Source organism: Anas platyrhynchos, chromosome 9 (assembly GCF_047663525.1).
Source record: "Anas platyrhynchos isolate ZD024472 breed Pekin duck chromosome 9, IASCAAS_PekinDuck_T2T, whole genome shotgun sequence".
In the NCBI taxonomy this organism is placed as follows: Eukaryota; Metazoa; Chordata; class Aves; order Anseriformes; family Anatidae; genus Anas; species Anas platyrhynchos.
This window is the reverse complement of record NC_092595.1, coordinates 16,090,572-16,116,435: the sequence shown is the minus strand read 5'-3', so window position 1 is coordinate 16,116,435 and position 25,864 is coordinate 16,090,572. Positions and strand designations below refer to the sequence as shown.

General features: G+C 54.2%; 1 protein-coding gene across 2 annotated transcripts in view; it reads left to right on the top strand.

Annotated features, from left to right (window-relative positions):
• Positions 1 to 25,864, top strand: part of EPHB1 (EPH receptor B1) — a 49,523-nt gene that overhangs the window by 2,517 nt on the left and 21,142 nt on the right. For both annotated transcript variants that reach the window (XM_027464073.3, XM_072042244.1), the window contains exons 2-3: positions 15,944 to 16,008; positions 18,213 to 18,894. In XM_027464073.3, the coding sequence (XP_027319874.1) occupies positions 15,944 to 16,008; positions 18,213 to 18,894 (747 nt within the window). The remainder of the gene's footprint in view (positions 1 to 15,943; positions 16,009 to 18,212; positions 18,895 to 25,864) is intronic.

The window sequence follows — 25,864 nt, the reverse complement described above, 5'->3', positions numbered from 1 at the left end:
TGGCTGCCAGCCATGGCGTGTTTTTTGGGGTGTTTTCTGTCACCGGGTGTTTTTCCAGCAAGTCACACGGTGAGAAATCGTGAGAAAAATGGGATGTGCATTTGTAAAAGCCAAAAGCCCTGCGCTTTATCTATTTATTTCTCGTAACTTTTGAATTATTAAAGTGCGTTCAGCGGAGATTAACTCGCTCTGCTCAATATTTATTATTGTTTCATTTCAGTGGAAGCTGGGACTCAGAGAGCTGTGATAAATGGCCTGAAATATTCTGCAGTTTCCTCATAGTGAATCTAAATATCCCTGAACCCTTTGCTGAAAAAGCTGAACTGTAATTTCCTACAGTAATGCCGCTTAGGGAATTATAACCATGTGTGTTGGGGTGTGTGTGTGTGCGTCTGCTTTTCCTCCCCAGCCCTTTGCTGGGGGAATACCACTGACCCCAGAAAACCTCGCAAAACTTGGCACCTGCTGGCCTGGCAGTCAGAGCGTGGTCCCTGCTCCGCAGGACGGGTGGCAGCCGTGCCCTGTGAGCATCCCCGGCCAGGTCCAGAGGGAGAAACCCAGCCCGCTTATAGCGAGCGTCGTCCCTCCTCTGAATAATTGAAGAGCCTTCCTGTTAAATATTTAATTACAATAATATTTGGTTAGCAGGGATTGTTGGTCTGCTTTTGTGCAACTAAGAGTTGTTGTGAGAAAACAACCAGTTAAAAAAAAAAAAAGCTGTTGTCTATGATCATTGATTTTATTTTTCTTTTTAACTCATCAGTTATTCGGTCGAAATTGGTTAATTAGCTCAGTTCCATTAAGACTCTTTGGCATTTAAACTCAATGTTTCTAAATAATTATAGTTTTGCCCGCTAAACCTGCAGCCCGGTGTGACCTAATTGCTGTTACCACGGCCTGCCTGCAATGAGTTGCTGCTGGGCCGGAGGAGATGGCAGTTCAAAGGGAAGGGGCCCGAACCCCAGCACCACTCCAGCAGGATCGGGGGAGGTTTGGATTGGGTATGGGGAAGAATTCCTTCGTGGAGGGGGTGGCCAAGCATTGGGATGGGCTTCTTGGGGAAGGGGTGGAGTCCCCATCCCTGGAGGTGGGGGACACAACGTGCAGATGTGGCACTGAGGGATGTGCTTGAGCAGCAAGACTTGGAAGGTCTGCTTGATGGTTAGATTTGATGGTTTTGAAGGTCTTTTCCAACCTAGATGGTTCTGTGATCATATTGGTTCAGGACTGCTGCTTTGAGCTTCAGCCCGAAGGGAGGGAGCAGGGCTGGATTCGGGGATGCTTCTTGGGGGGATGCTCCCTCCGGCACCTCTGCATGTCTTTGGGGTGAGTGGGAGGCGATGGCAAACTCCGTCCTTCCAAGAGAATGGTTTCGATGACAATTGTAAATTGCTTGTATTCGTTAATAAGCAGGCGGATTCCTTTCAATGGCTTTGCCAAGTAGAGGGGGAAAAAGTATTAAGGTTTTTTTTATTTATTTACTTACATATTTTGATTCGGAAATAACTATGCCGAGTAATTAGGGACTAGGAAGGCCTCAGGTATGTGCTTGTTAGCGCAGTGAAAGAAGCGTTTAATATCTGGGGAGGCATCCAGGCAGCATCGCTGGTATTCAGAGCTGATTAAGCTATAATTTATGTTGCAGCGAGGCAAGGTGGTTGCTGGGAATAGGCAAGAGGCTGCAGAAATCCTCGCTTTTAGGCCATTTCCTTGCATTTGAGGTGGGGGCTTTGTCACAACTTGAATTGTTTAGTATTGCACTGCTGCTTTCTCCCATTAAGGAGTCCTGCTCCTCTCAAAACCACACTGCTGATGTTCCAGGCACCCAGGTTTTGGTTACTCAAACCCAACCAACTTATCCTTGGGTTGCCTTGAGGTTTTGGTGTCTGTGCCCAGCTCTGTTTATGTTTATTTCCTTTCTCAGGCCTCCACGCATGAGTTGTGCCCCTCTGCCAGAAACACATTTTGTGTCAGCCCCCTTCCTGTTGGTGCCAAATCCTGCACCTCAGGTAGAGGCATTGGGATGGGGAATGGTGAGGACTGAAGTTTTACAGTTTATTTTATTTTTATTTTGCAGTCAGATGCAGGGCTTTGGATACTGGAGGCCTCCTCTTGCTTCAGCCAAGGCCTAGCCACAGGGGCTGAACCGACTCATTAACATCCTCGTGAGGGTCCTGTTGATGTGGGGATAATTGCTTTTTGTTCAAAAAAAGTTAAATCACCACAGAGGAGCTGCGAGGGTGTGAATTACATCTTCCTCAGGCAAATAAGGAGCCCAGCAGAAAAGTTGAAAAGGGAATGCTGGACTTGAGGTGGGATGGGAAAGGAAGAGGTGCAGGGTCCTGCTGGTTTGGCCACCAGAGATTGCTGGGCATTTCTTTATTTTTAATTTTATCTTTCTAACTGGAACTGCTATTCGTATCTTGGGCCAGGTGAGAGGCTGAGCAATTTGGAAGAGTTGGACACTTGAGAAGTCATCCTGGTATCTGGTGCAGGAGGACAGCCATGTGCCGGTGGAGGGACTCGAGCCCTGGTGTCCTAGAGACAGCCATTGGGGGAGTGGGCTTCTGATGCCCTTGGCCTCACAACAAGACCTGGGCTCCTAAGTCCAGGAGGTTCCCTAAATCCACCTCGTATTGCTGTCTAACCTCGGGAGTGTCTCTTGGAGCTGGAGGAGATCAGGGAAACGTGAAGCAATGGCTTCAGTTCTCTAAGTCTGAAGCAGAGGAGGATGTGCTGGGCGTATGGACAAAGGAGCAATGGGATATTTCCAGAGAGCTCTGTGAGGCATCAGCTGTGCTTTTAATTTGAAACAAATGTGTTTGAAATGAACAAAACTTGGCTTTTCAAGATTACCAGAACAGCTGGCTGCATTGCCAGAAGTACTTCATGCAATGTTTCCAAGCATTAGAAGACCTCTGTGCTCGAGCTGCCTCATGCCGTGTACCCTCAGCGCTGTGTGTTTTGCTCTCTCATGGTATGCAGCAGCTCGGATGAGCTGTGGCTACGTGGCTGCTCTGCCCCTGCATTAATTATTTTTGAAGTGGCAAGGGTCTTGGTGTCCTTATCCTGTGCTGGGAATGATGGGCTGCAGGTAGCCTTGGACTACAGAGCCACAGTGTCCCCTGAGCAAAACCCACAGGCCTGGTGAAGCTGTCCAAAAGCTTCATGCAGGTGAGTAAGCTCTCTGGAGATTATGCTGGGGAGGTTTAGATTAGATATGAGGAAGAATTTCTTCACGGAAGGGGCAGTCAGGCATTGGAACAGGCTGCCCAGGGAGGTGACAGTCCCCACCCCAGAGGAGTTTATGAGAAGGTGGATGTGGTTTAGTGATGGGACCTGGCAGGTCAGGCTGGTGGTCGGCCTTGGTGTTCTTGAAGGTCTTTTCTGACCTGGATGCTTCTGTGGTTCTGAGATGTGTGGCCTTTGCTGTCCAAGCCTTTCCACTTGAGATTTAGTTGTTTGTGTGGCTTGCATCTAAGTCTTCTGGGCCCTTCAGGCTTTCAGCAGAGAAGCTGTGACGTGCAGCGAGGTTACTCTTGCAGAGCCAACTCGATGCATGGTGTCTGGCACAACCTCCTGTGTCCAGGATTGAGTTGTCTCCTCCGGCAGGTCTGGTCCTCCTCTAGCTTTGTTGGGTGCTGGCTGGTGGGATCTGCAAGATCACAAGCTAGTCAGATTCTATCTCTGTCTAAAAACTGGCTTTTATTATCCCTCCGTGCACCACACCTGGGTTATTACCGAGGCAGGAGGCTGCTGAGCTGAAAGGCCGTCTCTCCAGCCGGCTGGAGGCTACAAAAAAGCGCTCATTAACTTCAATAGCCTTCAGTGGAGGCCGGAGGAAAAGGGCTGCTTTGAGGAGGACACAGCTCTGGGCACCCTCCTGCTCTGCCTTTGTGAGCCCTGTCCGGCATGGAGGGGTGACGTATCGGGGCTGGACCTGGTGCATGGGGCTGGCCCTGTGTGGGTGTGAATGGGGACAGGAAACCTGTGCTTTTACACTCATCTGCTTGCTTCTGGTCCAGCTGCTGCTGAGGAGCATCTTGCGTCTCCCTGGGCCGCGTCCTTGATCCTGCATTAAGCAGCAGCCGTGCTGCGGGGCTTTGATGCCTCCTGGCAGGGAGCAGCTGCTGCTCCTGAGCCAGCCCGGCTGCTCTCGGGCACGGGGCCGCTGTGATGGAGCGGGGATCTCCGGAGCACTGCGGCGTTTGGGGCCGCCTCACGGTGCTGCACCAGCAGCCCCAGAACTGGGGATGGATGTGCTCCAGGTGGTAGTGGTGAGCTGTTCACAAAGCACAACCAAAATTTTCATCAATTCCTCCTGAAGTGTGTATGGATGATACAAGCAGTGATGCTGCTGTGAAGCGTGGAAGGAGCAAGGGTGCTTTGTGTGGTGTTTTTTTTTTTTTTTTTTTTCATTTTTAAGCCATATCCCTTTTTTGTACAGGATTCTGGTTGTGGTAGGGAGACGTTCCTTCCTGGAGGGCTTCCTGCCCCATCTCCAGTCTGGCTGTGGTGTCAACCTACCTGTGCCAGCAGCTCCGATGACCCCACACCAAACGTGACAGGGATGTGCTCCACTGGGCTGGCTTGCTTGCTTCCATATCCTGTAGCTTGAATCACCAGCCTGGTAGATTTTTGAGGTAGTTTACTGCAAAAGCATGTTTTTATTTATTTATTTAAAGTATTGAAATGTTCAGGGGAACTGTGATGCCTTTCAAACACTTTAAGTATTCCTAATAGGTTACCTTGAAAGCTTCCTTAAATCTTGAATGAATCAAAGTGCAAATGTTTATAATGCAACACCCACACAGAGTAGGAGAGGCATTTTATAAAGGCAGGAGAGTCAGAAAACAATAATAATAAAACATCTTTTATGAAGTTGGTGAGAAACTTATAAACCAGGTGAAGTTTTACAGCATATGAAGTTGATACAAGTTGTAAACTTGAATTCCCAGGCCGGTCCTCAGGTCTTGCTCTTTATTACCTGAGATAACATCCTCCACTTTTAATAGTTTGCTTCGGCAGGGTGAACGCAATTTTATCTTCCTAAATGATAGGCCGATAGAGCCGTAAACTCTCACCTATTCTAAAGACTTCAGTCCTTCAGCAAGGAGGCTTCCCTGGGATGTGACCCCTTGGTGCCTGTTTGGTGTCCCTGTCCCCAGTGGCCATTGTCCCTCTGGGCAGCGAGTGCCTGGATGCCTCTGTAGGGGTGAAGGTCTGGCTCAGGTTATTCCTTGTTAGGAAATATGTGATAACTGATGTAAAGGTTTCTAGCTAATTGCCGGATTATTCCCTTTAAAATGGGAAAGTAATTAGGGATGTTTTTTAAAATAAGCTTCCCACCCTTGGATCTGCTGGGATTAGTGTACGTGGGTGTGTAAATATTTAGTTTCCAATGACTCTTTTTCCCCTCCTTGAAGAAACAGCAATGATGAGCAATTGAAACGAGGCAGCAGCAGTGCTTGGACACTTCCCACAGCATCCCAAATATAATTGAAATTAAAGATGACCCACAAAGGGAAAAGAAGTAAGGCTTCTGCTAGCATGATGCACAAAGCAGGCTTACAGCCTGCCTTTACACGCAGGGGTTTCATCCCATGGGGTGTTGGTGTGCTCAGTTCCTGGTGAGCATCCAGAATCAAAGGGGAAGGCAGCTGTGTGTGCTCAGGGACCTTCTTGGGACTGTAGGGGATGGCTCTTCTGGCCACTTTATGTTGGGAGTGAGGCTTGGTTGGGGCTTGTGCCCATGGGGAGCGTGGAGCCTGCTGCTGGCTCTCTGTAACACCTCAGCAATTCAGGCTTTTTGCAACAAGGTGCTCTGAAGCTCAGATTCCAAATGCTCGTTTGTTTTGAATCTTGTTCCAACGTTTGCTCTGCTTTCATAAAGCAAAACTGAAATACAGAGTTAAGTGCACAAGTGGTTTTAATTGAATGGTCTGGTGGAGCTGCGGGTTAAAGGGATGGCTGAAACCAGCCATGCACGCAGCTCTCCTAGCAGCCTGCATCCCTGGAGATGCCCAGAGCCCTTCCTGCAGCCAGCTGTAAGGATCAGAATTCACCTTCCCTTTCGGATTAAAAATGTAAAATACCCTGCCCTCCGGGTGCCAGAAAGCCACCTGCAAGGCGCTGCTTGTGGCTCAGGCAAAATCCACATCACCTGCGGGGTTTGGTCCTGCACCATGAGATGCTCACAGGGGCTTCAAATGCCGTGTGCACGCCTCAGTTCTTTTTCTGGCAGGGGTTATTTATCGCAGGCATCAACCTGGGGCTGTCATTCGTCTGCCTCGTGTCTGTTTTTTTTAGCAGTTGCAGCTGTGATTGGTAACTTTGGTCTTTTTGTTTCCTTGCTTGTGCTCTGGAAAGCCTTCAGAGGTTGTTTAAGAGGAAAGGGGCTGGGGACCGTGTAGCTTTTTGTGTTATTATTATTATATATTATTATAATTAAAACATATTTTTAGCAGCTGAAACCCAAGCCCGTCTGGGTATTTATACAGCAAGATGTTTTGGATGAGGAATAGGCCAAGACAGTCACGTGGCCGGGGCCAACATGAAACAAAAGAATCCATTTATTATCCAGGCAGGAAATTTGTTCTTCTGGATGCTGTAGCTGCAGACATAATGATTTCATTTCCTTTGGTTCGCCCAGATTAATGGCTTGCGCTCTTTTGTGTGCGTGCCTGTGTTATTTCTGAAACGCGGTCCCCCCTGGCCGGTGCCTGCGCGTGTGAACGCGCCGCGTCCATGTGTCCGTCAGCCCTGTCCATGTGTCTGTCGTCGCCTGTCCTCCGTCTGCCAGCGGGAGTGCGGAGCTCCCCAGCACGCAGGGTAGGGGGGGCAGAAGCTTGCCTGATGCCAACAAAACCCATCAGCATCGTGGCCACCACCAGGACCAAGGCACTGGATCGGAAACACCGGTTCCGCCAACACCGGCGCGGAAGGGGCATTTGTGGGAAGAGCTGGGATGTCCATCGTACGGAAGGCGATGGCAGCACCTCCTCTACCTGACCACGCTCATGGGTGTGAGTAGCTGCTGAGCTCTTCTCCTGGAAACCTCCACCTCTGCGCGGCCTCAGATGTTGAGCTGCTCTTCCCAGCCACGATGAGGCGTGGGGATGTGGTCCCGGTGCTTTGGTCCTGCCGTTCCCTGGTGAGCATCTCCTGCCCGTCACATCCCAGCTGCGGGACGCTGGTCCCACCGCCGCCTGCTCGGCCAGAACAGCGGGCAGGTTTTGGATGCAGGCGCTACGAGATTAGCGGCAGCTTTAATTGCTCCCTCTCTCTTTTGGAGTGTTTGGCTTTTGAAAGCAATGTGACAGGCAAACAATGCCTCTGCATTGTTATCGCTCGAGCAGTCTTGGCGGGGGTTTGGCACGGAGCTTTTCATTTACTGCTTGAAGCACGGTCGCAACGCTGCTTTGGATTGATCTGGGGTGACCTAGCGGGGTTTGAACGCCTGCGTGCGAGGAGGAACTGGAGGCGGGACACGCGGCTGGGAAAGGTTTGGGGAGCACCCAGCCCTGCCTTTGTCCTTCCTTCGGTGTTCCCGAGCCCTAAGTAGGGGCTCGGAGGGGTTCTGCTGCCCTCCTGGAGGAGGTTTCAGCCCAGCGCCAGCTCTCCTAGCCATCAGGGCGCGTTTGCCATCACCTGTGCTGCATGCTGGGGTGCGAAATGACTGCGTTGGGGCTCACATCTTTTGGGTGCTCACGTGTTATGATCTCTCCACCCGCTTGCCTGTGTGTGGCAGTGGCTCCTGGTCACACTGGTCCTCCCAGGGGCTTCCACAGCGCGTCTCCCCGTCCCGCATCCCGCCCGGGTTGCCCAGGTGACAGAAGCCGCCAGGATGTGACAGCTCTGTCGTGCGGGCGGTGATGAACAGTAACGAGGCCCGGAGCACAATGTGCACTTAGGGTGATTTATTTCAGCGAGGAAACCACAATCAGGGAGGATGGGTCAGTGTCATCAGGAGAAGAGGTGGTATGGAGATGAGCCTTACGGGGAAGTTTATCACCAGCTGGCACCGCGTTAAAAGGGAGCAGTGTTAGCGTTGCCTGGAGCGGAGCCGTGCTGCTCTTGGCGCCTGGTGGATTTCCAGGTTGCAGGAGGGCTGCAGGACTTGGGCAGCGAGTTTCCCATGGGGTCTTCGTGAAAAGGGAGGTCTGTCCGCCCGCATTCAGCCACGGCGTCACCAGGATCCAGCGGGATTCAAGCCCAAGCGGAGGCAGCGGCCCCGTGACCGCAGCAGGAGCCGCTTCCTGCTCCTCCTGGACGGGAAAGCCCTGCGGATGCTGGCGCCCGTGACCTTCCCGTTGGGACTGTCCCCATCGCGCTGGGGGGACGATGACCTCGGGTTGGGAGAATTTGGGGACGCCCCTTTGGTGGTGGCTTCTACACCCAGCCCAGAAGCGCGATGTGGGAATGCTGTGTGGGGAAGCTCCGCTTCGTGGCCGCACCATTCCCTGCTGAAGCATTTCGGCAAGGTGTTGGCCGCTGGGGCCGGCGGCCGTGAGGGAGGAGAGGAGGCTGACCTCGCACGGGAAAAGGGGGGTGGTGTGTGGAAAATCCATCCCCCAGCGCTCCTTGGCACGGCTCCCGGCGTGCAGATGGCTCTCCTCCCGCCTGCTCTGCTCCAGCCTTTTCCCAGCTTGCGCTCGTGCAGGCGGCTGGGCTGGAGGCAGGAGCGTGCGCGGCCGGCCGGGAGCCAAGCAGTGCCTCCTTCAGCTTCCTCCTCCTCCTCCTCCTCCTCTTCTCCTCCCCTGGGCTGGCAGTCCGTGCTGCGTAACGCTCAGCACCAGCAGCCTTACAGCCAAAGTTTTTCTCCCTCCTGCTGGAATATATGTGGGTTTATATAACGCCCTGCGCTGACGGCTTTTTTTTTTTTTTTCCTTATTTGTGCTCCCCATGTCTCTGCCCCTGTGCTCCTCTTCCATCCCACTCTCTGCATTTACAGCAGGACCAGCAAACGCTGGCCGCACACCTCGTTAATCAAGGAGCCAGCGCTGTCCCACAGCTTGTTTTTCCGCTACAGAGCCCCCGACCTGCAGAGACACCGGGTGAGCGTTTCTCCCTCCGCCCACAAGTGTGCCCCAGACGGGTTTTGTGGGGCCGGGAACTGCAGCTAGGACCCCTCTGAGGTGAGATTCCTGCCCCGGGAAGGTTTGGCTGCAGGCAGCCCTGGTGTGTGTGGCTCCCAGCGCGCCTCCCCGGCACGGCACGGGGCAGCAGCAGCAGCAGCAGCACGGTCGGGCGTCTGGCAATCTTGGCGAGCTAACTTTGTTATTTACTCCACGGACCAGCTGTCGTGTACGCACGTACCTAGAGACGGCTCAAATTGAGAGTAAAATGGTTCAGGAGAGGAGGTGGGGCACAGCCAGGCACGGTTTTGAAGAGATCTGGTAGAATAAAAAATAAACCTGCAGAAAAATGGATTTTGGATGGGCTCCGTGTGCACCCTGGGGCTCCAGCAGCCAACAAGCACCTGGTGCGAGATTTTCCCCATCCTCCGACCTCAAGCTGGTTGTAATTTGGCATGGGGATGGTGTCGGACCCGAATGCTGCTGTTGCTGCTGCTCGGGAGCTGTGAAAGCAGGCGGCTGGCTCTCCCAAGGGCCACAGGGCATGGGCGCGTGTTGGGCGCTGCATTAACCAGTGCGGGGTGAGTCCGGGTGCGGGAAGCACCACTGGCTCCTTCCCTGTGCAGGATGTATGGGGTAGGGCTCTGGTGGATGGCTTTTCCCCCAAATTGCGATGTCTGGAGGAAACGCCAAGGCCCTGGCTGCATCCTTGGTTCGGGAGGAGGTGGGGCTGGGCGAAGGGAAGCTGCTCAGTGACCCCGGAGCCAACGAGCTGCGCTTGTTTGCCGTTTGAGCGGCCCGTTGTGTTCGTAGCTCACGCGGAATCCCTCTGACATTTTAAGCTAAGACCTAGTAAATAGGAGCAGGACGATGCCAGGTGCACCTCTTGTAGTGAGGGCTCCTTGACAGCACGGCTGGCATTTCAGGCTTAGGGCTCGGAGCTGCGTGTGTCTGTAGCAAGCCTGTAGCTTTTCTGGGGAACAGAGGCCAAGGCAGTGACTCATCCCAAATCTCTACGGCAGCGGTGGCGCCCAGGGAAAAGCAGGGTAAATGTTTTGATCCTGAGAGCTTCCCTCCTAGGCAGTGCTGTCCTGGAGTAAGGCAAAACAAGTCCTCTGGGGAAGGAGAGTGGCAGGAAGGGGGGACAGGTTTGGTGCATGGGTTCGGCAGAGTTTATTGTACCGGTGCCTTTGTGCTCGTGGCCTTTGAGGGTGTTGTAGGCAGGACTGACGCCGTTCCGCACGTGAGCAGACCCCAGCTGCTGGGGGAATCCCTCTGCAATCCCGTGGGTGCCCATCGAGGCGTGAAGACTGCATGTCCTTTTAAATTACCCTAACAAGTGTAATTGCGGGTGCTGTTGACGTTTATGGCTGCTCGGTCTTCTCAGCTGACTGACTGCGTTTGTAGGCTGCCATTTCCAGGGAATCCCAGTGGAGTAGGACACCGTGTCCACTGGGCCCATTAAGCTTCCACCACCCTTGTGTGTGAAATCTCAAACCGTGCTCCAGTTTTTTCCCCTCTGTTGGCGTTCCTTCTTGCTTTCTCACAGGATGGACAAAGGCTGCTTCCCTTCGAGCTGGCTGGAGCAGCTGAAGCTGGTGCCTCATTTTTGGGGAGCAGAAAACACAAACCTGCAGAGTTCAGGATCAAACCTCTGTGATTTCAGTGCTTGGAAAGCACTCGACCAGCCCTGCCCAGGGAGGAGCTGGAGGAGCTGTAGGCTGTGTGTTCGTGGTGGTGCATCCCTGATGATGGCCCTGCTTTGCCCACAGCTGCCTGCTGCTGTTGACCAGACCGCAGCAACCTCTGTTACTGGTTTGTCTAAAACCAGAGACAAGCAGCAGCTTGATATCTTCCACCCGAGGGGCCAGCAAAGGCTTTTGGGCAGGCAGGGAGGCCGGTTCATGCGTGCCCTTGGGTGGCAGTAGTACAGGTGGAGAAGGGATTGGGCTCAGCTCAGGCTTGAGCACTGCAGCTGGTGGCACGGACACCCCTGCTGGGACAGGGCCACGCGTGTCCCAAAGCTGTGCTGGAAGCTGGAGCAGCAAGGCACCGAGCACCACTCACCTCCCTGCTGTGTTCCTGTGGGGTGTCTTCTGCAAAGCTCCCCCAAAGGATTTCATTTCTCCATGAAGAAAAGTCCTTCATGCAAGCCAGACCCGTTTAGCTGGACTCCCACAGCCTTTAGCTGGTCCTCAGATGGGAGGGTGCCACTGGTGTCGAGTGGTCCCACAGCTTTTGGGTTTACTGGAAGCCTCTGCCCGTCCCTGGGCGGCCCAGTTCCTCTTCCCTGCCTTCCGGAGGCTGGAAGGGGAGGCTGCCAAGCGTGACATATGGTGATTTTGGGGGCAGACTGCGGAGTTCAGTGATGCTTGTTGGCAACCCAGCCTCGAGAAAGCAAAGATGAGGATTTAAATGCATTGTGACATTGTTCTGGAAGATGTTCTCCCGAAAGATAGCCTTGTCATTTTTGCAGCCCTGAATCACTCCTCCGGCGCTGGAGCGGAGGCAGAGCCGAGCTCCCGGGACTCCCGGCTCTGCCCTGGTGGCCTGCAGCGTTCCCTAAAGCCCTGTCTCAGCCCGGGATGCTTTTTGGGTTGCTAAATGCATCTGTGCTGAGCTGTAAACGCTTCCACGTGGTCCCATGGCATGGACTTAGCGTGTGCACTTTGTGTGTCCGTGGCCTGTGAGCAGCACGGCCCTGGGAAGCTGCTTTGTCACTTTTGTCACCGTGGGGGCAGCTGAGCCCCTTGTGCTGGAGAGCACCAGGCTCCTGAGACCCTCTGGGGCTGCTGCCTCGTATGAGCTCAGCGGATTAAAACTTGTTCCCAAATTTTATCAAATAGGCTTGTAATTTGGAAAACAAGGTATTGAAAGCACTATCTTATTTCTCTTATCTTCGTATTTGCTTTGGTCCCCTTTGTCTTTTTTCCCCGTGATGTGTGCTTTTTTGTAATTTTCTGCTGTTTCCTTCCCTCTCTCTTATCTCTCCCTCTGCAGTTCTCTCCCCTTTTTCTCTCTGTTTCTCTCTCCCTCTCCCTCCCCCCTGCAATTTATTTGCAGGCAGGTTGTCTCTTTGATTTACTGTATCTCTCCTCAGTGGGATTATGATAAATGGCTTGTTCGGCCGCGGCTGAGCTGGCCCAGCACCGCGTGCTCGCATGGGGTCAGGCCCCTTTGGAGCACGAAAACCACGCAGAGGTGCGTGCGGAGCGCTGCTGCCTGCCTGAGACCCACGCCTCCTTCTGCCCCACCATCATTTCCCTAGGTTTGAAGAGCATGAGAAGGATCAAAAGGGGAGAAAAGCCCCCTACCACTGGGGAAGGTGATGCTGAGGGCATTCGCAGTGGCAACAAGTCAGCGGGCGCTCCCGTGTGCGGCTGCGGTAACACCTTGCTGCATCGACTCCCTCGGTGGAGATCCTGGGGAGGGCTGGGGCAGAGCGTGGTGCAGCCCATCGCAAAGTGACGCAGCACCTTTGCGCCCAGCTGATGTATGTGCAAATCCATTTTCCAACACGAGTTTTGGTTTTTAGCCGCTCCAAGTCAGCCCATGTGGGCTGGTAGCGTTGGCATAGCCGAGACATCTTCATGGAGCTGCTCCTCTCCGACAGGTTCCTCACAAAGACCCCGAGGTGCTGGCATTCCTGTTCAAAACGACGGGCAGAGAAAGCTCCTGACTTGTTTTTGTTGTTTAGCGCGTCCTCTGCGATCTGAACTTGGTTTGTTATTCTGGGGATAATCCTTCATAATGAATCTGCGGGAGATTGATGGGGATAGCTCGTTATGCACTTCCAGAGCAGTTTCGCTGTAATTCTGTAGCAGCAAAATGTACCATTAAAGGCAGAGAGCCATGGGAATGATGGGACATAATTAGTTGTTGCTGTAATATTTTTGATTGAAAGTGTATAGATACTGCAAGCGGCTCTTTCGGAAGCTGGGGCTCGTAGGGAATGGTGAAGAGGAGCGGTGCTTCTCCGCTGGGAGAGGGCGATCCCGCTCTTCCCCTGCCCACCTCCCTGGCACCATCATGAAAAAGGGCAAGTCCTCCTGAATCTGAGATGTTGTGGGTGAGACGTGAGCCCAGCAGTTTGCATGTCTGGCTCGCTCCTGCTTTGCTTTTTCTGTCTTGGTGGAAGCCTGGGGCACGTGGAAACCTTGCAGAGGGAAGCTGGGTGGCAGTGCGGGGTTTGCGCCCTTGGAGCATTGTGGCCCTAAGCAGAGGCTGCCATGGGTGTGGGGAGTGACCTGAAATTATCTGGGTGACCTTCTGCTGTGGGCTGGAGCCCCAGCTCTCTTTGTACATGGGGAATGGCAAGAATTAAATTCAAGCACTTCCCCTGCCACCTGCGGGGCTTCTTTCCCACCAACATTAAGAGGCTTAATCCAGGTTGGGTGTGGTGATGGAAGCCGTGACGCAGCCTGGCTGAGCTCGCAGCCACAGCATCGTCTCTGTCAGCGTTGGTTCGTGCCGGTCTTTGCAGTGAAGCTTCTTGGCTTTATTTTCCAGTTGTTCCCTCTTTCTGCTTTTTGTTCGCTCTGGGAGCGGGACCGCGTCCCCAAGCACCCGCTGAAGCGTGCAGCGGGGAGGGAAGCGCTCCGTGGCGCATCCAGCTGCTCCCTACTCCCACCCCCAAATTTTTCACCCCCCCCCCCAGCTGCTCAAACAATGCCAGCCACCTGTCAGCTCCCCCCAGCCCCACCACGGCACCGCCTGGGCACTGGTGCCACCGTGCACGGCTCCGCTGAGGGTGTCCGGGACCTGGGACCGCGCTGGTGCTGCCGCAGATGGACCCGCTGCCGCGCAGTGAGGATGTTCCTGCATGCTAATTGCTGGCATCTTTACTCGTTACGAGTGTAATTGTGAGTAGACGTTTGTTTTTGTATTGATAATTAGGGACTGGAACAGATGGTGGAGGCTTAGTTTAAAGTAATGTGTCCATTAAAGAAAATCTACTGTATACAGCTGAAGATTCTTCACTCGAAGAGAGCTTGGCTCTCCGCAACAAAGCTCGGCTTCTCCGCAACGAGGGCTTCAGCCCTGACTGGAGGCTCAAGTCCCGGCTGGTGGGCACCTTTCCAGGGTGGTGGGCACCTCTCTGTGCCCACGTGGTGAGCTCAACCCTGGGCAGTGCCTGGAGCCCCCTGAGCACGTCTCGTGCTGGGAGGACGGAGCCAGGCTCCTTGCGGTGGTGCCCAGGGACAGGATGAGAGGCACGGGCACAGACCCAAGCAGAGGAGGTTCCCTAGGACATGATGGAGCAATTCTTCCCTGCAGGTGATAGAGCAGTGGAGCAGGCTGCCCAAAGAGGTTGTAAAGCCTCCTTGGAGGCCATCAAAAGCTTCTGGCTGTGGTCCTGGGCACCCTGCTCCAGGCGGCCCTGCTTGAGCAGGGGTGTGACCAGAGGGGCCTAGAGGTCCCTTCCTACCTCAGTCCTGCTGTGGTTTGGTGATCAGCCTGGGGTTTTGGTGGGGCCAGGCTTTTCCAGAGGCTCAGAGACAGGCTTTGGGTTGCTCTTCTTGTCCCTGCTCCTCCTCCCCCCAGAGGAGGGCATTGCGAACCCCTGTGGGTAGACTTGTCCACTGAAAAAGGGTCAAGATCCCTGGAAAAAAAATAAATGTGGAGGAAAAGCCTAACTGGCGGCGTGTGAATTCAGATGGAAAGATAACTTGGTTTTCACACCTTGTTTTCCATCAGTTAATTGTCCCCTTGCCCTCCTGTATCAGTTTGCCCCGGGCTCTGGGCTGCTAGCACGAGAGCGGAGCCTTCCCCGTTTCCTGTGGTTTAGGGTAGGGGCATGGCCATGGGACGAGGCAAGAGCTTCTTGATAGGGAGGCAGCTCCTCCGCTGTTGGCTTTGGCTTCTTTTCAATTTATATATTTCTCTTTATTTCTAGCCTCCTGCCTAGGGAGCTGCTGTGTGCCGTGTCGTGCTGTTCCTCCCAGTTTTCTTTCCAAGATTCAGAGCCTGTTGGGGGCTTTTGGATCGAGGAGCTGATGAGGAAGGAAGGGCTGAGTTTTTGGGAGGGGATTGGGCTGTGCATCACCCCGGTGCTGAAATCCTTGCAGCACCCTGCTTATTTGAAGGGTTGTGGCAAGGACTAACGAGCACTTAATGATGTGCATGGCTGAACTTACAGCAAGGGGAGAAATAATATTTGCATGGCGCCTGTTGGTGTGGGACACAGATGCTCAGTGGGGACACGGATGGGAGCGCAAATCATCAGCAGTGCTAGAGGGAAGCTGTGGCTGAGATGTGTTGGTTTTGGCCAACACGAAGAGAAGCCAAATCCCAAAAGGAGCTGTGCCCTCCTGCCTTGGCCGTGGAGGGACGGACGGGTCGATTCTGGGCAGGGGCGGTGCGTTTCCTTCCCGTGCTTGGTTGAGACGCGGGAATCGAGCAAATTCATCTGCATGTCTGCTTGCTGAAAACAAATAAATAAAACCTGGAGGATTTTTCCCATCTGTTTCTGTATGTTGTTGCTCTCACTATTATTGTTGCTACTCTTTCTTGTGAAAGAACAAGAAAAAAAAAAGCGGGGAAATGCCAGCTGTAGTGCGGCTTTTAGATCTTTTCCACCAAACCTGCCGTGGAAAGCCCCCCAGCAGTGGAGCACCGCTCCAGCAGCCCTGTTTTTATTCACGTGTCTGAAATCACTGCCAAACCACAGCTGCTTGGAGCTGTCACAGGCCAATGTGGGTGCGTGATATGGGATGTCCCGGGTGGTCCCGTGAAGCACACAGGTGCTGGGGGGCTTCTCCTTGGTTTTCCTCGTGCCTGGGGGTTGATGCGGACACACACCTTGGGTTTTTGCAGGTGATGACTCCTTTATCTTATATTTTTTTTTTCTTCTTGTGTTTCCCCAGAAACCCTGATGGACACGCGGACGGCGACGGCTGAGCTGGGCTGGACCGCCAACCCACCCTCGGGGGTAAGTCCTGTGTCCGGCTGCGTGCGCTCCTTCTCCTGAGGCCAGGTTGGGTCCAAGCCCATCCCCTCCCTGCCCCGCTGTCTCCTCTATCCAGGCAGGTCCCCGTGCTTGCTCCTCCCCATCCTCCTGCTCGTGCTTCCCCTCTCCCTGTACCACAAGGCTTGTAATTAGGAAACATTAGCAGGCTCAAAACAGCTTTCATACCTGGAACATCATCCATAATTGCACTCAGCAGTGCTCTTCCCTGGCTATTAATGTCACTTTTATGAAGTAATGAGGAACAAAACACCCTGAGGCACTTAAAACATCTTTTTTATATAATACGAGTCTTTGAGGGATGGAAGCATAAAATAACCTGACTCACATTCCCCTGACAGAGAAAGTGATAGACAAAGACAGGCGCAGACAGGGAGGGGAGCAGTGGGGTGGGTGGCAGGCTGGTACCCGCGCGGCGCTGGCCCTGTGCTCCCCAAAAACCACAGCTGGAGAGCTGGGCTGTCGGGGTGCTAGGCGCCTTGTTGGGTGGGCTCAGAGCATCTCCGGGGGCTTTGGGGCTGCCCCGCTGTGCTGTGTACCCACTGGGGTTGGTTGGCCCCACGGTCATCCCCTGTGAAGTTTGGACAGGCCTGGAAGACCAGAAAGAGCTCAGGGATGTGCAGTTAGATACGTATGTGCAGGTGTGTAATGATAGAAGTAGGGATGTGTAAATAAATAACAGTACACAGCACCGAACCCTCTGTCCTCCTGTAGGAGATCAAACAGGATGAGCATCCTTAGGCTGTCCCCTAAAAGAGTTTTCCAACCTATAAGACATTCTTGTCACCTATTTCTACTTTTCACATTTTCCCTTTGATGTGTGACAGGGGAAGCCCCACTGGGGGTGGTTCCTGGGTTTAACTTTTTTATTTCCTGGGTATTATTTTGCCTAATTGATAAGTGGTCAAGCAAATGGTGCTTCTGGGAGCACCTCGCTGCTGGGGAAAACGTGAGTGTGCACAGAGCAGGTCCTGGTGGGGTGGGTAAGGAGCTGAGGGATTGTGTTGTGCCAGACAGCACCTCGATACAGAGCAAGTGAAAAGAAGAAACAAGAAGAAAGGTGGGTGCTCTGTGGGCAGTGCAGGGCAATGGAGAAGATGGGAGCAGATCCCTGGCTGCTGCTGGGACCTCAGCTCCTCCTGGCTCTTTCCATCCACCTCCCTGGGGAGTTTTGTTCCCCTGTCCCTCCTGATGCCACCAGCTTCCCCATTCCCCATCTGGGGTTGGCTCTGCCCGGTCCCGCTGTCACCGGAGCGATCCCCGGGGAGGGGTAGGAGAGTTCAAAGGGGAGAGGGCAAAACCTCGTTACCATGGGGCTGGTTTTGGTTCGCCAGCTCTTCTGGGAAGAGTCGATGCCTGGTGCTGCCCCTCCACACTCAAATGCCCGCAGTTGCTGCCGCCGTGTTGCCCCCAGGAATTATGCCCGTATCTGGCGTGCTGCGTCAAGGTTGCTGTATGAATAATGCTGTTATGAGGAGACTGTAAACATGGATTAGTGAAAATGAATGGATTATGAGGCTGTAAATCTGTCTGTGGGACTCTAATTCCATCATACTCCATTCACAGTTTGCTGCTGTCTCTTAATTGAAATTGTAGCCTGGATTGTATTAATGCCCTTCTATAAATCGAACTGTGAATCTATATTCTCTCTCTGCTGAGACGTGCTTTGGTAATGCTTTATTTAAAGAGTATTTTTTTGCTGGGGGAAGCAATCCCGTTGTGCCCAGAGCTTGAGCCTGGCCTTGGCTTGGTCTCTGATGAAGACCCGGCCTCGTGCATTGCTGTTCTTCACTTCCCAAAGTGCTTTGAGAAATTCCATCTCCCCGTTTGTACGTCCTGCTCGCCTCCTGGGGCAGCTGAGGCAATTTCCCCCTGTGGAAATGATGTTTTAGCCTCAGCTGTGAGTGTGGGGCAGTGAGAAGGAGGTGAGGTTTCCTCCTGGTGCTGTTTCGCTGTGCACCCGGGGCTGCCTGTCTGTGACGGTGCTCCTGGCCCCTCCTCGCGAGGTGCAGCCAGATGACCTCTGGAGGTCCTACTGACTGGCACCAGAATGATTTGGGGTCCTCCTTTGAGGCCATCCCTGCCTTTGGGGTTACTGGTGCCTCCGGTGTCACCTCCAGCCCCACCGCCTCCCCCTCACGGCCTCTCCTCTCCTCTCCTTTGCACAGTGGGAAGAAGTGAGTGGCTACGACGAGAACCTGAACACCATCCGGACCTACCAGGTGTGCAACGTCTTCGAGCCCAACCAGAACAACTGGCTCCTCACCACCTTCATCAACCGGCGGGGCGCCCACCGCATCTACACCGAGATGCGCTTCACCGTGCGGGACTGCAGCAGCCTCCCCAACGTCCCCGGCTCCTGCAAGGAGACCTTCAACCTCTACTATTACGAGACGGACTCGGTCATTGCCACCAAGAAGTCCGCCTTCTGGACGGAGGCACCCTACCTCAAAGTGGACACCATTGCTGCTGACGAGAGCTTCTCCCAGGTGGACTTTGGTGGCAGGTTGATGAAGGTGAACACCGAAGTGAGAAGTTTCGGGCCCTTGACCCGCAATGGCTTTTACCTGGCTTTCCAGGACTACGGGGCTTGCATGTCTCTGCTCTCCGTCAGGGTCTTCTTCAAGAAGTGCCCGAGCGTGGTGCAGAACTTCGCGATCTTCCCCGAGACGATGACGGGGGCGGAGAGCACCTCTCTGGTGACTGCCCGCGGCACCTGCATCCCCAACGCCGAGGAGGTGGACGTGCCCATCAAACTGTACTGCAACGGGGACGGGGAGTGGATGGTCCCCATAGGGCGCTGCACCTGCAAGGCCGGCTATGAGCCGGAGAACAACGTGGCCTGCAAAGGTAGGGTTGGCCTTGGTTTGCGAAGTGCTTTGTGCTTCTGGAGCTTTGCTGACGTGATGTTCGTCCCCAGACAAGCTGCTGTGGGTGATGTGAGTGGCCTGGAGCTGATTTCCAAACGGATCTGCCGTGAAAGCTGTTTCGCTCTGGGGGAACCAAGCAGGGATCTGGGAGCTGCGGTGCCCAGACCTGCTCCCAGGTCCCTAAATGTTGAAAACATGCAGAGAGCACCTTCCTTTCTGCTCCTTCTACCCCAGCACTGCTGAGACAGCTGGCGTGTGTCACTTCTGTCCGTGCACAGGGAGCCCCCAAAGCTTTGTGGTGTCCTCTGGGGGTGCGGGTGCTCTTGGTGCACCATGCTGGTGTGATGCTGCAGGGCCCATGGCCCCTGGCTGCACCCTGATGTCAGCCCCTGCTCGCAGTGGGGGCACTGGGTCCTCTGAGGGGGGCTTGTTTGTGCATGGAAAAACATGGTAGAGCATGGAAGGAAAACCTTTGCTTAAAATAAGGTGGTGTGCTAGGTGTTGTCGTGCTCAGAAGGCTGTTGGGCCGCTTTCCTGGTGACGTGTGTTTTGTTCTGCTGCCCCTGACCTACAGTCACTGGTGTCCCTTGGCAGAAGCATGAATTTCCCCTCCTGTCCAAGTCTGAATCTGTCTTGGTGGTCTTTGCCCCATGATCTCTGCCATGAGAGCACGGAGCAGCACTGCTTCAGAGCAGAGGCTGCTGTGCATCTCCTGCACACTGCCATGACCCAGCGTGGAGCAAAAAGGGTAAGAGCAGAGCAAAAACCCGCAGCCCCAGGAATGACTGCAGCACGCAGAACCCAATCTGCGTTCTCCTGGTGCTTTTCAGAACTTGCAAAACCAGCCACGTGTCTTGGACATGGGCGTGCATCGTGACGGGGATGGGGGCACCCATTTGAGCCCCTCTGCCACCGCCACCAGTGTGCTGGAAGCTGCGGCGATTTGCTGCCTTCAAAGGGTGATGCTTGCTGGCAGAGCCACTTTCATCTCCTCGTTATTTCCTGAGCAAAGCTGCAGGAGCAAGGCAGCCGTCGCCGGCCTGACCGCCGTGCCGCTGCTCTGGTTCTGGGTATTAATTGGTTTTGCTGTGGTTTTTTTTTTGCTGTTTTTCTGGGTTCCCCCAGCCATGCCGCTGGTGTGCAGCTGCTGGGTTATAAATATGGAAACGGTGCTCGCTGCTTGTCATCTCCTTTTTGCAGTTCTGATGAATATTTCCCAAATAGAAAAAAAAATCCTGCAACCCTATTAGCATTACAAGCTGCCCTTTCAGTCTCCTCTCCTAAATAATGGTCGTGTTTCTGTACCTTGCTTGGAAGCAGGGGGGAGCAGAGGGTTTCCACATGAGAAGGGCTGCAATCCCATCCATTAATCCCGTCCATCGCCGGGGGGAATGTTTGGGAAGTTGCTTGTTGCTGCTGTTTTCCTGACCTTTCCTCATGGTTCGTGCCCTGTGCTCCTGCTCTGCAGTGCCAGGGCTGAAGAAGAAACTTCTGCCACCGCTCCGGAGAGCTCCGGGCTGTTGTTTTGCCTTTGCATGGTGGGCACGCATCGTGTCACGGCTCCTTTGGGTGAAAATTTGTCCAGTAGAAACAGCCCTAAAAGCCAGGGCTTAGCTCAGGTCTGTTGGAAATCTGACCATGTTTGGGTAAAAATCTGACCTTGGGTTGGGCTCTGCCTTCTTGGTGGCTTGTGTGGACCCTTTGGTCACGAATATCGTGAGGGTGCAGCGCCTCATGGAGGGATGCTGGTTAGGGATGGGCGCCCACCACCTGCTCTGGGTCTCCTGCAGCAGGATCTGGGTCTCTCCATCACAGCAGGGTGTGGGATCGCACCCCAAAGTGTGGGGTGAGCATCTCTGCCGGGTGGCTCCGCCGCCGCTGCTGCACCAGCTCCTGGGAGGCTGGCGCTCCTGACATCTGCTTGAAGCCTTCGTCAACCTGAGCAGCTGAGATGAGCCACTTAACGAGCCCGGGGGAATTGTCACAGAAAAATCCGTGGTATTTTAAGGTTGAGAAAATGGGATTAATTCCTCAGGGAAAGAAGGAAAAAAAATAAAAATAAAAGGGGAGGGTTGAGTTGTTGAGCTCCATCACCCCAATCTCATCCCTCCTACCCCAGGAGTGGAGGCAGTGCTGTGATGGGGCTGACGGAGTGGATCAGCACCAGGGGCTCGTTAATTGGGATTATCATTGGGTATTCACAGTGTTTGGGGTCCTTGTTTTCCCCGTGTTTTCCCCGCTGGATGGTGGGGCTCCGTGCCTGAAAGCCCAGGTTGGGCTGCCCCAGCTGCTCTGAGCCTCAGGTCGATGTGAAGCGGAGGCTGTTGCCGAGCCCGGAATGAATAATTCATGGGGCATGGTAGCCCACGCGCCGTGCAGGTGGATATTAAACCCATCCATCTCTCCCACCCCGGCCCTCAGCCGTGCTTTATGGCCTGCCGCCCGGTCAAGGAGGAGGAGGCTTTGGGCACGTTCCTTGGTTCCTCTTAGAGGGAATTAATTCATCCCTTCCTCTGCCGGGGCTTCACTCTGAAACCTAACGATGGCAGGCAGAGGGGCTGCCCGCTTTGCCCCCATGGGGAAGGGGCGGTTCTGGCTTGAATCTGGGGGAGGTGGGGGAGCACCGTGGGGACCAGCCGGTGGTGCGGGCGATTTTGCCTTTCCCTGTGGCCAGCTCCACGGAGAAACCAGTGAAGGAAACCGTCTGGAACGAAAGCAGCTCGGTGCCACGTTTTTACGCTGCGTTTCTAAAGGCGGAGAGAAGGGCTGAGAGCGCCGTTGTGCTGCTTCCCAAGCTTTTTCCAATCTTTTTTTTCTTTTTCCCCTCCCTCTGTTGGCAAATTCCTCTTTCTTTGTCTCCGCTTCGCCTTCCCTCCCGCCCCTCGCCGTGCCGGTGCCCCAGGAGGAAGGCTCCTTCGGGTGATGAAGGCGACGGCGGTTCTGTCCCGTGGGCAGATGGCTTTAGGGAGGGGGGCTGCAGAAAAAACCCTTTATTTTTTGCTCACCCCGAGGTGGCTGCAGCCGGCCCCTTTCCACCGCTGGGTGGAACAGGCAGCACGGCTCTGCCAGCGCTGGGCAGGGATGCGCCGGAGCTGTGGAAAGGAGGTGGGGGGGAAAATAATCATTTTTCTGAAGTTACGGCTTAATGAAGACATCCGTTAACAGCCGTACCCATTTCTGAAGGAGAACATCCAGGAAAACCTTGTTAATTTTTTTTTCCCCCCCTAATGAGCATGGTGGGTTTTAATGGAGGTGTTAATTGGACGTCATTAGCCAAAAGGCTCCACGGGTGGGTTCGGGTCCTGCGCGGACACCCGGAGGAGCCGGGGCAGGATCAGGCCACCAAGGGCTCGGGGCAGCTGCCCGCTGCTTCGCTTTGCTGCATGTGGGCTTTTTATTTTATTTTTTCCTCCTCAAAGACTACCGTTTATATATTCCCTCCAATTTACAACGAGGACTTTTGAGTGTTGTATCGATTTTAGCCTTAAAAGAGGCAGAAAAAGCCCGTGGATTTTTTTTCAATAATTACATATATATATATATATTTTTTTTTCTTCCAAGGGTTTTTTCAAGAGCCTATTTACAAACAGAGGAATAAATCCACCTCCGACACGCCGGCTTTGTTCCACCAGGCTTACGGGCAGGCCTGGGAGCGAGCCCCACAGCCCGTGCTCGGCCCCGCGGGAGCCGGGATTGTTCTCCTGCACAATGGCAGGGCGGCGAGGAAGCGCAGGGTCCGGCCCGCGTCCGGCCCCGCATTGTTCCCCGCCGATGTTTGCAAAAACGCCGAGCACCTGGCCAAGCCGGTGACTCATTCCCAGCAGCCCGAAAACCACCCTGCCACTTTTTTTTTTCCCTTTCCCCTTGGTTTGGTTTGTTGGGTTTGTGGTGGGACACGCAGCGGGGCGATGTCCTCGCTGCGCTCACGCCTGGCGGTGATTTTGGTCACATTTGGTTATCAAAATCGGTGCCTTTGTAGGGAGCCCCAACGTGCAAGTGATGTTTCGTAGCTCGGAAAAGCCCCCGGAGCTGCCCACGTACAGAAAATCTCGGCCTCACTGCGTGCACAGCAGGTGTTAAGGATTTAAGGATGGGGGAGACTTTTCTCCTCCTCCCCCCCATTTGTTGATGCCACACCGGTGCCGGCGCTGTTTGCAGAGGGGCTGTTCCCAAAATCAGCCTGGCAGGGTGTCCGGGCAGCGTGTGGTGAGGCACAGAGGGTGACTTAACCTCATCTCAGCCCGGCAGTGCTCACCAGCAGCTTTGCTCCTCTTTTTTTTTTTTTTTTTTTTTTTGTTGGTTTTGCTTTTTCCCCCGTTCCTTCATTTCCTATTTCTATCTGGCAGTGGAGCCAAAGTGCCACAGCAAAGCACGCTTCCAGGGGATTTGATTTCTCCTGCAGCCTTTCTGGTGAGCAGGGGGAGAGGGGAGTGCCTGCCGTGGGGTCTGGCCCCTCGTGCCCATGGGGTTGTGCCCTATTTGGGGCTTCCTCCCCGCCTGGCTCCATCCCAGTGCGCTCCCCCCGTTAAAACCAGCGCTGCTCTGCGTCTGTGTGTCCCGGCAGCGCGAGCGGGGCCACGTGGCTGGAGCCCTCCACCGGCACCGTCCCGGGGTGCCTCATCCATCACTGCATCGGCGCTAACGAGGAACCACTTCAGGCGTAATTAATAAGCACTTGATGTTGTCTAGATCGAGGGGCTACTTGCCTGGCGTGAGCGGGCGGTGGAGGGAAAGGTGCTTAATGAGCTCCTGGCAGGAGAGGGGAAGATTTCCAACCAGCGCCGAGGGGCTGTGCGGGGCACGGGGCTGCTCCAGGCGCTGGTGGCACCACGAGGTGCTCCTGGCTTCCCCATGGGGCAACATTCAGCGTCCTGGGGGCCCCCAGGGACCCCGATGGTCACAAGGCAGAAAGTGGATGCGTTCCCAAGTGGTCCACGACTGCCTGCTCCCTGCCAGCACGCCCTCGGTGCCGCCCTTTGTCCCTAAGGAGATGTGACCTTGCTTGATGCGGCCCCTTGCATCCAGATTTGCTTTTTGTTTCTGCAGCGCCTGTTTCCTGTAGTGTTTCTTAAGAGCCAAGCAGAAACGAGCTTGAGCAGGCGAAAAAAGGGGCTCACAAAAGTGACCTGGAGTTTTGTTTTATTCCCCTTGGCTGCTTTTGAGGGCAAAAATGAATTTTCCTGCTTTCCGCCGAGCTGGCAGCCCTGTGGCATCATCTGCTTTCCTTTTTACGTGTTGAGCTTTGCTTTTTCTACATGAATAAACCATTGTGGGCCAGGCTCGGAAGCTGCTGACTTTAATTTATGTGTGTCCCACGGCAGATCTAAGCCTATTTCTCCAGAGGTGAAGGGCTGGCTTAATTAACTCGCTGCGTCAACGCGACGAGACCGGAGCTGCTTGTAATTACGTTGGGCGGGCGCTCAGCTCCCAGCCTTTGGTGCGTGTTTGGAAAATGGGGTGAGTCGAGGTGGTTTAAGGCAAATGGAGAGGGCTTTTTCCTTCCGTAGATTCCTCCAGCTTCCCCGGACTGAGGACTGGGAGGCGGGGAGGCTCCATGGTAGTGTCGTGTCCCCATCGTGGTGGCACAGCAGGTATCCAGGGCCAGCTGGTCCAGGAGAAGACCTCACCCTGGTCTGAGGTTGTGTCCACGCATCCCCAGGCCACTGCGTTGATTTGTCCCCCTAGGAACAGTCGGGACGGGATGAGGGTGATAAATGCCCTCGGATCACCTCGAGCGTAATCGTAGCATCCTCCAAATGTCATTTTTTCCTACTAGGTGCAACTTCAGGTGGGCGTTTATTTGCCTTTATGGCATCTTTCATCCTCTTTAGCCTCCATACGGTCCGTGCTTGGAGGTGGCGGCATGAGGAGGAGCGCTGCCTCGCTGCTCCAACACCCTTAAAGCACCCTCGTTAGGGCTAATTGCGAAATCAACGCTGGGGGATAGCAGGGCTGGTTTTGGGGCGGGGGGCTTGGGGGACGGGGAAGTCCCCAGGCTCAGCCCAGAGGACTTAGGCGAACCTGCTGTAATTACAGGAGAGCAGTGCTAATTGGCAATAGTAACAATTAAGGGCCACGTGTTTGCGGATTACAGGAATTTGCAGAGAAGCAAAGTGATAAAAGAAACCCGAGGATGCCGGCTCGCGGAGCGGACTTTGTTCCCGTATTTTGACAGGTGTCGCTGGGCTTCCTTGTAATTAAAACAAACGAAGCCCTCACACCGACCCCCCAGTGCGCTGAAGCCAGGGGCTGTTTGTACGAAAGCCTTCCTCTTGTCATCCCCCCTCGCTCTCCTGTTGCCTGCCCTGTGGGTTCAGGTGGACGTCCTCTCCATCCTTATCCTGGGAGGCGCCCAGCACGCTCCCCGTGCTTTTCCAAGAGCAAAAAGGGCACGTGGGGATGGACCCACTGTGTGTGGGGACAGCACGGGGAGCGGGGACATTCCAGCCCTTGGCCGCGGTGGCCTCTGCTTTGGCATCCTGATGGTCACCTTCAGGGCTGGTGGCCTGTGTGTCTGCTGCCTGGCTGCACAAGCCTTTGGCTCGTGGCCCCTGCGTGCTTCCAGAAGAGGCCACAAATGTGGCACAGGCGAGGCGCTGTGGGATGCAGGGGATGGTGGTGGGTCCCTCCGGGATGCTGCCAGGAAGAGCTGGTCCTTTGTAAAGCACCAGGGCCATGTTTCAGGCCGGGGGAAGATCCCCTGAATAATCAAATCGTAAAATATTGTTTTGATTTATTCCTTTTTATCATCTTTTAATATCTGGAGAGACTGCGCAAGCAAGAGGCCTTCATGAGTTTTGAATGACAGGTTAAAGGGCTCCAATAAAGATTAGATGGGCCACTATCTCCCAAGGAAATTGCATCAAAGTGGTTACTCCTGCTTGCTCCTATTAATTTCCTCTTCATGGCTGCTAGGAGATGCCTCATATCCTGATGCGGCAGGCAGGGGC